Raw genomic sequence first — 12145 nt, forward strand, 5'->3', positions numbered from 1 at the left:
CTGTTTGGAGAACCATTTGTGTTGGCGGAGCCAAATGAGAGATTCACTAACAAACCATAATTTGTTGTCAGTTGGAAGAAAGAGTAAAAGGTGTGAAATAGTGCTCCATGCTTTGAATGGGGGAAAGTAGGGCCATCTGCTGGCCAAATTTGACCTATATTCACTCAACACAGCCAAAATGGCTTAAAAATAGCCATAACAAGTATACAGTAATTATCCATGTGCCACCGAGTGGAGTGAAAAAAAACTTCTAGCACAGATTTCAGCGTATCAAACATTGACAATCAAGTGATTCTGACAAAGTGTGATGGAAAACAGTTCCAGGTTTGTGTGCATGCGTGTGTCCCCGACTAATTATCACTGCTAATTAGTCCCACTTCCTGCTGGTCTCCAAGGGAGAGAGGGTAGGTGGTGGGGAGGGACCTGGCCTTGATGACTGACATTAAGATGGGCGGTAGGGGCGGGGGAAGAAGAGTTCAGTACCTCAGCTGCTACACTAAAAGATGACATTTGATTTGAAAAGCTTAAAAAAAATTGAACGAAAAGAAACGTACTAGTTCAATATCAAGCTGGGTAAACTTGTTATAGTTTTTAAATGCTTGTGTTTTGAATGATTGCATTTTTTAATGTTTGTATTTGAAATGTTTGTGATTTTGAACATTTGTGTTTTCGATTATGTGCCTTTTCTAAAGTATGTGTTTTCCATTGTTGCGTTTTCAAATATTAAGTTCAAGCTTGTGCTCCAACAAAGAAATCAATTTTATATATACCCAATGCAAACATGCTATGCTTGTCTGCCTCCATTGTGGGACAAAGCACAGTAAAACAAAGATGCTTAACGGAAAGAGTGGTCCATCTTCATGAAACCTAATGAAGCAGACTAATGGCACTAAGTGAAGTATAATAAGTCCACTGCACACTAATCAACTCTGCGCGTTCACTCTTGCTCTCTCTCTGTGCCATGATTTAATCTATCAAAATTTGCAGATTTGAATATTTGCTGTCATAATTCGAAGTCAAAACATCTAACCTTGGCTGTCCCTCTGATGAGCTCATTTCTAAGTTTTTATCCAACCTGGTCACTCGTAGAGCAAACCTCAACATCTTCATTTCCGCCACCTCCAGCTCTCCTTCCTCTTGTCTCTTCAGTGCCACAGTCTCTAATCCGTACATCATGGCTGGCCTCACCACTGTTTTATGAACGTTGCCCTTCATCCTAGCAGAGACTCTTCTGTCACATAACACAGCTCCTCCTTCCTCCACCCGTTCCAACCTGATGGCCACGTTTCTTCACTTCCTTACCACACTCACCATTGCTCTGGACTGTTGACCCCAAGTATTTAAACTCCTCCACCCTCGCTATCTCTTCACCATGTAGCCTCACCCTTCTGCCACCACCCCTCACAATGTGATCTGCAAACATCATGATCCACGGGGATTCCAGTCTAACCTCATCGGTCAGCCTATCCATCACCAATGCAAACAGGAAGGGGCTCAGGGCTGATCCCTGATGCAGTCACACCTACAGCACAGCTCACCACTGTTTTGCTGCCCTTATACATGTCCAGTATTATTCTAACATAATAAGACTTCTGAATGCAGTACCAGAGTTCCTCTCTGGGTACACTGTCATAGGCTTTCTCTAGATCCACCAAGACAAAATGTGGCTCCTTGTGATCTTCTCTGTACTTTTCCATCAACATCCTCAAGGCAAATAATACATCTGTGGTACTCTTTCTAGGCATGAAACCATACTGTTGTTCGCAAATACTCAGTTCTTTCCTGAGTCTAGCCTCCACTACTCTTTCCCATAACTTCATTGTGTGGCTCATCAACTTTATTCCTCTATAGTTCCCACAGCTCTGCACATCACCCTTGTTCTTAAAAATGGGCACTGGCACACTTTTCCTCCATTCCTCAGGCATCTTCTAACCCGCTATAATTCTGTTGAACAAGCTGGTCAAAAGCTTCACAGCCACCTCTCCTAGATGTTTCCATACCGCCACAGAAATGTCATCAGGACCAACTGCCTTTCCATTTTTCATCCTCTTCAGCCATTTCCATCCTTTTTGCAAAGTCTACCACCACCTGTCCCTCAAAGTTCCTTTCCTGGATGCCGTACTTACCCATTACTACTACAACCCCAATTCCAATGTAGTTGGGACGTTGTGTTATACATAAATAAAAACAAAATACAATGATTTGCAAATCATGTTCAACCTATATTTAATTGAATATACTACAAAGACAAGATATTTAAAGTTCAAATTGATAAACTTTATTCCATCCATCCATCCATTTTCTGAGCCACTTCTCCTCACAAGGGTTGCGGGCGTGCTGGAGCCTATCCCAGCTATCATCGGGCAGGAGGCGGGGTACACCCTGAACTGGTTGCCAGCCAATCACAGGGCACAAACAAACAAACACCCATTCACACTCACAGTCACACCTACGGGCAATTTAGAGTCTCCAATTCATGCATGTTTTTGGGATGCGGGAGGAAACTGGATTGCCCGGAGAAAACCCACGCAGGTACGGGGAGAACATGCAAACTCCACACAGGTCCTCAGAAATATGAGGCTGACGCTCTAACCAGTCGTCCACCGTGCCGCCATAAACTTTATTGTTTTTAGCAAATAATCATTAACTTAGAATTTTATGGCTGCAACACGTTCAAAAAAAGCTGGGACGGTCATGTTTACCACTGTGTTACATCACCTTTTCTTTTAACAACATTCAATAAACGTTTGGGAACTGAGGACACTAATTGTTGAAGCTTTGTATGTGGAATTATTTCCCATTCTTGCTTGATGTACAGCTTCAGCTGTTCAACAGTCCGGGGTCTCTGTTGTCGTATTTTACATTTCATAATGCGCCACACATTTTAAATGGGAGACAAGTCTGGACTGAAGGCAGGCCAGTCTAGTACCCGCACTCTTTTACTACGAAGCCACGCTGTTGTAACACGTGCAGAATGTGGTTTGGCATTGTCTTGCTGAAATAAGCAGTGGCGTCCATGAAAAAGACGTTGCTTGGATGGCAGCATATGTTTCTTCAAAACCTGTATGTATATTTCAGCATTAATGGCGCCTTCACAGATGTGTAAGTTACCCATCCCATTGGCACTAACACAGCCCCATACCATCACAGATGCTGGCTTTTGAACTTTGTGTCCATAACAGTCCGGATGGTTCTTTTCCTCTTTGGCCGGAGGACACGATGTCCACAATTTCCACAAACAATTTGAAATGTGGACTCGTCGGACCACAGAACACTTTTCAACTTTGTATCAGTCCATCTTAGATGAGCTAAGAGAAGCCGGCAGCGTTTCTGGGTGTTGTTGATAAATGGCTTTTGCTTTGCATAGTAGAGTTTCAAGTTGCACTTACGGATGTAGCGCCGAACTGTATTTACTGACATTGGTTTTCTGAAGTGTTCCTGAGCCAATGTGGTGATATCCTTTACACATTGATGTCGGTTTTTGATGCAGTGCCACCTGAGGGATCGAAGGTCACGGGCATTCAATGTTGGTTTTCGGCCTTGCCGCTTACATGCAGTGATTTCTCCAGATTCTCTGAACCTTTTGATGATATTATGGACCGTAGATGACGAAATCCCTAAATTCCTGGCAATTGTATGTTGAGGAACATTGTCCCTAAACTGTTCGACTATTTTCTCATGCACTTGTTCACAAAGAGGTGAACCTCGCCCCATCTTTGCTTGTGAATGAGTGAACAATTCAGGGAAGCTTCTTTTATACCCAATCATGGAACCCACCTGTTCCCAATTAGCCTGTTCAGCTGTGGGATGTTCCAAATAGGTGTTTGATGAGCTTTCCTCAAATTTCTCAGTCTTTTTTGCCACCTGTCCCAGATTTTTTGGAACGTGTTGCAGCCATAAAATTCTAAGTTAATGATTATATGCTTAAAAACAATAAAGTTTATCAGTTTGAACATTAAATATCTTGTCTTTGTAGTATATTCAATTAAATATAGGTTGAACATGATTTGCAAATCATTGTATTCTGTTTTTATTTATGTTTAACACGTCACAACTTCATTGGAATTGGTGTTGTACTCTGTCGAGCTCCTTCCAGAATTTCTCTTTCACCTCTAGATCACATTATACATAACACCCTCAATTTCAAGTTTCATCCTCTTCACTCGATCTGATACTCTTTTCACCTTCAAGACATTCTTAGCTAACTCTTCTTTTAAAATAACTCTTACTCCATTTCTCTTCCCATCTACACCATGGTAAAATTATTTAAACCCTGCACCTAAATTTCTAGCCTTACTGCCTTTCCACCTGGTCTCCTGGACAACCAATATGTCAACCTTTTTCCTCATCATCATGTCAACCAACTCCTGAGTTTTTCCTGTCATAGTCCCAACATTCAATGTCCCTGCATTCATTTCCAGGTTCTGTGCTTTCCTCTTCTCTTTCTTCCTAAGAACCCGCTTTCCACCTCTCCTTCATCTTCAACCCACAGTAGCTGAATTTCCACCGGCGCCCTGCAGGTTAACGGCGCCGGGGGCGGACGTTGTTAACCCAGGCCACGACCGATCCAGTATGGAATTCTTTAGATGAACGCTCATATTTGTTTGGCAAACTTTTAAGCCGGATGTCCATCCTGACGCAACCCTCTGCATTTATCCAGGCTTGGGACAGGCCTACAGTTTGCAATGGCTTGTGCCCCCATAGGGCTGCATTATGGTTTAAACTACTAATGTAGGCAATTTAACACTTTTACGGTTTGGCATCAATTTGCTGCAGGGCTCGGTCTCTCCGCCTCGTGAATAGCAAAGAGTTTACCCTAAAGTGAAAATACACAATATGGAAACCCTATAATTTAAAACATAGAGTGAAGTATTACCTCTATAAAGACACCTGTCCACAGAATCAATCAATCAGACACCAACCTCTCCATCATGGGGAAGACCAAAGAACTCTCTAAGGACATCCAGGATACGATTGTAGGCCTGCACCAGACTGGAATTGGCTACAAGACCATTGGCATGAGGCCGGGTGAGAAGGAGACAACTGTTGGTGCAATAATTAGAAAATGGAATAAACATGGGCGGCACGGTGGAAGACTGGTTAGCACATCTGCCTCACAGTTCTGAGGACCCGGGTTCAAATCCGACCTCCCCTGTGTGGAGTTTGCATGTTCCGCCCGTGCCTACGTGGGTTTTCTCCGGGTACTCCGGGTTCTTCCCACATCTCCAAAACATGCATGGTGGGTTAATTGAAGACTCTAGATTGCCCATAGGTGTGAATGTGAGTGCGAATGGTTGTTTGTCTATGTGTGGCCTGCGATTGGCTGGCGACCAGTTCAGGGTGTACCCCACCTCTCGCCCAAAGATAGCTGGGATAGGCTCTAGTACGCCCCCGACCCTAGTGAGGATAAGCAGTACGGAAAATGGATGGAATGTCAATCTCCCTCGGTCTGGGGCTCCTCATAAGATTTCACCTCTTGGGGTATCAATGATGATGAGAAAGGTAAGGCATCAGCTACACCCACTACATGGGCAGCGCTTGTTAATGATTTCAAGGCAGCTGGGACCAGAGTCACCAAGAAAAACGTTGGTAACACACTACGCCGTAATGGATTAAAATCATGCAGCGCCCGTAAGGTCCTCCTGCTCAAGAAGGCACATGTACAGGCCTGTCCGAAGGTTGCCATTGAACATCTGAATGATTCAGAGAATGATTGGGAGAAGGTGATGAGGTCAGATGACACCAAAATCGAGCTGTTTGGAATCAATTTGACTCGTCGTGTTTGGAGGGAGAGGAATTCAGACTATGACCCCAAGAACACCATCCCCACTGTCAAGCATGGAGGTGGAAGCATTATGCTTCAGAGGTGTTTCTCTGCAAAGGGGACAGGTCAACTTCACCGCATCAAGGGAAATATGGATGGTCCCTTTTACGGTGAAATCCTGGGTGACAACCTCCTTCTCTCAGCCAGAAAACTTAAAAATGGGCCGTGGACGGGGATTTCAGCACAAAGATGACCCAAAGCACACAGCCAAGGAAATGAAAGAGAAGAAGAAGAAGAAGCACGTAAAGGTCATGAAGTGGCCTAGCCAGTCTCCAGACCTAAATCCTAAAGAAAATCTAAGAAGGGAGCTGAAGCTTCGAGTTGCCAAGGCACAGTCTCAAAACCCTGAGGATTTGGAGAGGATCTGCAAAAAGGACTGGTCCAAAATTCTTCCCAAAGATGTATGCAGACCTGATGATCAACTACAAGAAACGTCTGGCCTCGGTACTGGGCAACAATGGCTTCTCCAAAGAGTAATATTTTGATAAGGGGTCTAATAATTATTTCCTTCAATGAATGAATTGGAGACTCTAAATTGCCCGTAGGCATGACTGTGAGTGCGAATGGTTGTTTGTTCCAATGTGCCCCGCGATTGGCTGGCAACCAGTTCAGGGTGTACCCCGCCTCCTGCCCGATGACAGCTGGGATGGGCTCCAGCACGCCCGCGACCCTAGTGAGGGGAAGCGGCTCAGAAAATGGCTGGATGGATGGATGAATTGTAAAATAATTTTAATCTTTTGTTTTATGTGATTTTCAAGATTTTCTTTTTGATATTATGTCTGTCCCTGTTAAAATACACCTACTATTAAAATTATAGACAGTTCATGTTTTTGTTAGTGGGTAAACTTACAAAATCAGTGAGGGATCAAATAATTATTTCCTCCATTCTATATAGTTTTACCACTGCCACACGCTTTGAAAACCTTTTAACTTATTAAAACATACTTTTCAAACACACTAAATGTATTTGAACAGCGAAAAAAAACCTGCAAGCATAAAATGTATAGAAAACAACTGTAGATATTGTAGTGCCTCTGTACATTGATTTGCCTTTCAGAGGCGGGGCCTGGTGGGGTGGCATGTGACTTCGTTGAGTCAGCGTGTGAGTGTCTGGGTGTGAGCTGTGGGCAACAACAGCTCCTGCGTGAGTGCTTTGAGTGTGTTTCACTCTTCTCCTGGCGCTCAATAAGCAATGGCGACTGTGGCTCTCCTTTCCCACATGTGAGGGCATTACAGTAATTACATATACTATACAGTAATGATTAAAAAAAAATGTCACTATAGCATGGGCGCGAACAGCAATATTATCACTGTACAAATAAAGTCACCTTGCCTATTGAAGCAGTTGAGACAAAATGGGAGCAGTGCATGCAGCAGGGGCACTTTTAATTCACTCTCAACTAGTTCACTGTCTAAAGAAGAGTTTTTGAAAGCACAGTTCCTACCTGGCATCAGCCTCACTGTAGTACTCTCGGGCTACGATGTCCTCAAACAATTCACCTCCAGTCACCCTGCATGATGACACACACACACACGCACACACGCATTAACACACACGAACAGTGCATCTAATTTCTTTCTTCATCCCCTTCCCCAACCCACACGGTAACCATGGAAACTAGAAGGGGATCACACAGAGAGATGGATGCAGTTGGCGTGGGAGTAGGTATGAGTATTGGGGGGACATGGGAAAGAGTTATGTAATTGTATCTGTAGGAAAAAGAGGAGGAGGAAGGAGGAGAGGAAAAGGAAACGTGGAGGAGTGAAGGAAAACAAACAAGAGCAGAGGATAGCAGTGTGGAAAGTTGTAAATAATGAGAATACTTTAGTGACGATGAAATGAGAGGGGCACAACAAGAAACAGGAGGAAGGGCACAGAAGAAGCGTGAAGATGAGAAAAGAGAGGAGGAGTAGAAAAAACAGAAGAAATGAGAAGGGGGAACAAGAGGAGAGGAAATGATAAGAAAAGAAGAGAGGAAATCAGAAGATATAACAGAGGAACTAAGAAGTGGAAATAGGTGAAGAGGAAATGGAAGGAGCAAATGAAAGGAGAGGAAATCAGGAGGAGGAAACAAGAAGTGAGAGATCAGGAAATGAGGAGAGGAACTGGGAAGAGGAAATGAGAGAGAACAGAAAATGAGAGAAGGTATGAGATCCATCCATCCATTATATATATACCGCTTAAAATGAGAAAAGGAAATGAGAAGAGGAAAACAGAGATGAAATGAGTAGACAAAACAAGAGGAGAAAAAATAAGAGGAAACAAGATGGGAAGGAGAAACAGGAGGAAATAAGATGAGAAAAGGAGACGAGAGAGGAAACACAGAGGAAACAGGAAGAGAAGAAATGAGAATAGAAAAGAGTAGAGGAAAGGAAAAAAGGAGATGAGATGTAAAACAATAGTAGATAGTAGAGGAAATGTGAAAAGGAAATGAGAAGATAAAATAGGAAGAGGACACAAAAAGGAAATGAGAAAATGAAATGAGAAGACAAAACAGGAGACAAAAATGAGAAGAGGAAAGACGATGAGAAAAAAATAGGAGGAAACAGGAAAGGCAACAAGAAGAGAAAAATTAAGAAGTGGAAACAAGATGGGGAACGAGAGAGGAAACTACAATGTTGTAATAAAGAGAGGTAACGAGAAGAGGAGGCAGGAGTAAAAGAAAGGGGGGACAAGTAACGAGGAGAGGAGACAAGACAACAATGAAATGTAGAGAAAATGAGGATGGAAAGTGGATGAAAGGAAGAAAGGAAATAGGAAGAGAAGAAATGAGATGAAATAAGAGGAAACAAGCTTAACCTTGAACCTTATCTCCCATGAAAGTAAAGATGTGACTTACAAGTCAAAGAGCAAATAGTGGAAGCCCTCCTCTGATATGCTGTCATGAAGACGAACTGCAACGCAAATACACAGTTTGTTTACCACAAGCAACAATTATCATCTCATTACGTGTGTGTGGGGGGGGGGGGGGGGGGGGTGTCCTCACCAATGTTGGGATGTTTGAGTAGCCGACAGATGCGAGCCTCTCGTTCCAGCTTCTGGTGATCTGACAAATGAACGACAAAGTCACAATTAAAAAGAAAAAAAAGACACCTTGTAATGGAGGCTACTTGAATTAATGCCCTGTTTTTAACATAAGGATTACCATTGTAGTCACTGATGGTGGAGTGGTAATACTTGCCTGACTTTGGTGCGGGCAACGTGGGTTCAGTTTCCACTCAGCGATGGTGTGAATGTGGGTGCGAATGGTTGTCCGTGTCTATATGTGCCGTGCGATTGACTGGCGACCAGTTCAGAGTGTAGTCCGCCTTTCGCCCTAAGTCAGCTGGGATAGGCTCCAGCATGCCCTGCGACCCTAACCAGGATAAGCGATGTGGAAAATGGATGGCTGGATGGATTACCATTGGCTGCCACAAATGTCCCTCAAACACGAGTACCGCCTCTTTACACCTTTTTGTTTTTAAACATTGTTTTCTTTGACTTTTTGAATGTAAAACACACATAATTGCAAAACCTAAGAGGAAATTTGCACTTAAAGGTAGGGCTAGATACACGTTTTACGTACACATTTTTTTCATGTATTTCAAGTGTCGAAAAGTGTAAAGCAAAGCTATCAAACACAAGGCCCCAGGGGGCAGATCCGACACGCCACATCATTTTATGTAGCCCGCAAAAGCAAACCATGTGTGACAACTTCCATAATGCTTGCTAACATCTGTACAAAAATTTCAAATTGTCATATGAGATACATAACTGCATTGAGATATTTTAAGCATTTATTGTTACTAAAACCCTTTTTGCAGAAGCTTGAACAATAGTGGAACAAACTATTATCCTTGACTTGTGATTTCAAAACTAGTTATGCATCAATTTGTTGTGTACTGCAGATGTAATAATATGATGAGGCGATGAAGCAATTATATGGTTTCACAGTCCTAACGGGCCGGCCCTCTAAAAGAAACCATAACTATAATGTGGCCCACGACAAAAATGACCTTGACACCTCTAGTGTAAAGGGTATAATAATAATAATAATAATAATAATAATAATAATAATAGTAAGAATAATGCTAAAAGTATAGGCAAATGAAATGTGAAAAATAATAAATTAAAAACAACAATAAGTACAGAAATATAAAATAGAAATTAAAAAATCTAAAAAAATTAAATGAGATGTTATTTTTAAAAATTATAATAAAATATATTACAAAAGATACCGACAGATAAAATTAAAATACGATAATATAAATTATGAAATATTAAATATAAATAAAATACTTTATATTGATACAAATTATAAAGGATCACAAAAAACAAATATTAATTTGAAAAATAAAAGAAAAAAATACATAAAAACTGAAATACAATAACAAATCACATGGAATATACATGTATACATATAAAACAGCAATAAAAACTGATACAATAAAATCACGTAGCTTAACAAAATATAAAATGTAAAAATTTAAAAATGATACAATAAGGAAATATATTATACATTAAGAAATAAAATAAATAAAAGTAATACAAATAAAGAAAATATTTTCAAAACTAAAATCGATAAATATATGCATAAAAAATAAAATATCAGTAAAAAAACATTTAAAATAAAATAAGCAATTATGCAATATACATTACAAAATGTTTTTTTAAATATTGTTGTTGTTTAATTTAAGTTGTAATTGTAGTATTTGTATGAAAATAACTACTTGGCTACAATCAGTTGAAATGAGATGACAGTGTAGTAGACAGAACCTCTCATATCATCGTTACTTTGTTTTACTAACCCGACTTTGGATTATGAACGTACAATGCATTGGCCCCTCCTATTGGTGGGGAATAATTGATGTCCCCCCTAAAAGGGGTATGTAATTGTGTATAGATGCCACAAGATGGCGGCAAAGCACTTCTAACATAGAAGATCATAAAGTACCAACACTAAGCATCTAGCATGTAAACAACTATGAACACCTGCAACATACATGAGTGTATTCAGTAGTTAAATTATTCAACACAAACAAACCACCTTCACATGAGGCTCATCAATAGTATTATCTAGTACACTGGTTCCGAGACATTTTTCACCAAGTATTACCTAAAAAAATACTTAGCTCTCCAAGCACCACCATCATGATCAACATTAAAATACATTAGCATAGCAGGCGTATGTGTTCATGAAAAATTTGAAAAGTTTATTCCTAAAGTACATTTAATATTGTTGTAAGTCACTGTAACAGTATGCAAAGTTTGAACATTAAAGCTGCATGTAAAGATGGAATAATAAAACACTATTTAAGTAATGATTCAATTAGAATGTATAGCACATGAAAGTTAAATTAAAGATTTTACCAAATAGATGGTCGAAAAAAAATGTTCTAAAAGATTGAATGCAAATGTACTTAAAAGTGAAACACAACTGAACTGCACTCAACAAATGTACTTTACTGAACTAAAAAGACACTTAAGCCAATTACTGATTTAAACGTTCAAACCGTGCATAATGTTACAGATGCACGGTTTGAACCTTTAAATCAGTAATTGTTTCGCGTACTACTAGAGGGAGCCCACCACACTGAGAATCATTGATCTAGCATACTAGCCCGAATAACACGCTAGCACTAACTGATGTGACATAACACATGGGCGAAAAAATATGCACACTAGCACATTACACAAACACTATTAAGTCATTAAACCTACCAATTGGTCGATTAGTTAATTTCATTTTGGGGGGGGGACTTTATTTTTATCAAATACTGAAAAAAAACAATATAGAAAATTCCTTGACAACATCACAGAGTCATTATTTTAAATCGATCATGGAGATTTTTGTCAAAGGCCCATCCATCCCGACGCTACGATGGCGTAACTTCACATGGAGCCTCTGGGAGCCAATCAGTGGGGATAAGCCGTTAGCCTCCCGCTAATAACGGCAGGATAATCTGGGATGGATTTAGTCTCATTAAAAGACGCTCACAGGGACAGTGACATCACAGGGATGAGGGCACCCTCCCAGCCAACCTCCAGGCCTTGCTACCCCACCATCCGGGACGGTCCAAAAATTAACAGAGCCGCCCCCGTGAGTCAGGACCGTTTGAGTAAAAAGAGGGCAAAATACTGCCAATCAATTACCCCTTAATTGGCATGCAGGAAGATTCAGTAGAACTAGTTTCGTTTAACAATCTCTGTTAACATTAGCGGTCGGCGCTAGCACACGCGCTTTATTGGCAGTTGGAAAAAGGCACTTCATTAAAGCCGATTGATTAATCAGCCGGGATAACTCACATGGTGCATCATCACACAACATAAACGTCAATACA

The 12145-nt window shown here is 40.8% G+C and overlaps 1 protein-coding gene across 29 annotated transcripts in view; it reads right to left on the reverse strand.

The window, feature by feature from the left end:
* camk2b1 (calcium/calmodulin-dependent protein kinase (CaM kinase) II beta 1) overlaps positions 1 to 12145 on the reverse strand; it is a 65183-nt gene that overhangs the window by 49505 nt on the left and 3533 nt on the right. For all 29 annotated transcript variants that reach the window (XM_061769134.1, XM_061769110.1, XM_061769107.1 and 26 more), the window contains exons 3-5: positions 8812 to 8871; positions 8665 to 8719; positions 7270 to 7335 (exon numbers count right to left, since the gene is read on the reverse strand). In XM_061769134.1, the coding sequence (XP_061625118.1) occupies positions 7270 to 7335; positions 8665 to 8719; positions 8812 to 8871 (181 nt within the window). The remainder of the gene's footprint in view (positions 1 to 7269; positions 7336 to 8664; positions 8720 to 8811; positions 8872 to 12145) is intronic.

The sequence above is a fragment of the Phyllopteryx taeniolatus genome, chromosome 3 (assembly GCF_024500385.1).
Source record: "Phyllopteryx taeniolatus isolate TA_2022b chromosome 3, UOR_Ptae_1.2, whole genome shotgun sequence".
NCBI lineage: Eukaryota > Metazoa > Chordata > Actinopteri > Syngnathiformes > Syngnathidae > Phyllopteryx > Phyllopteryx taeniolatus.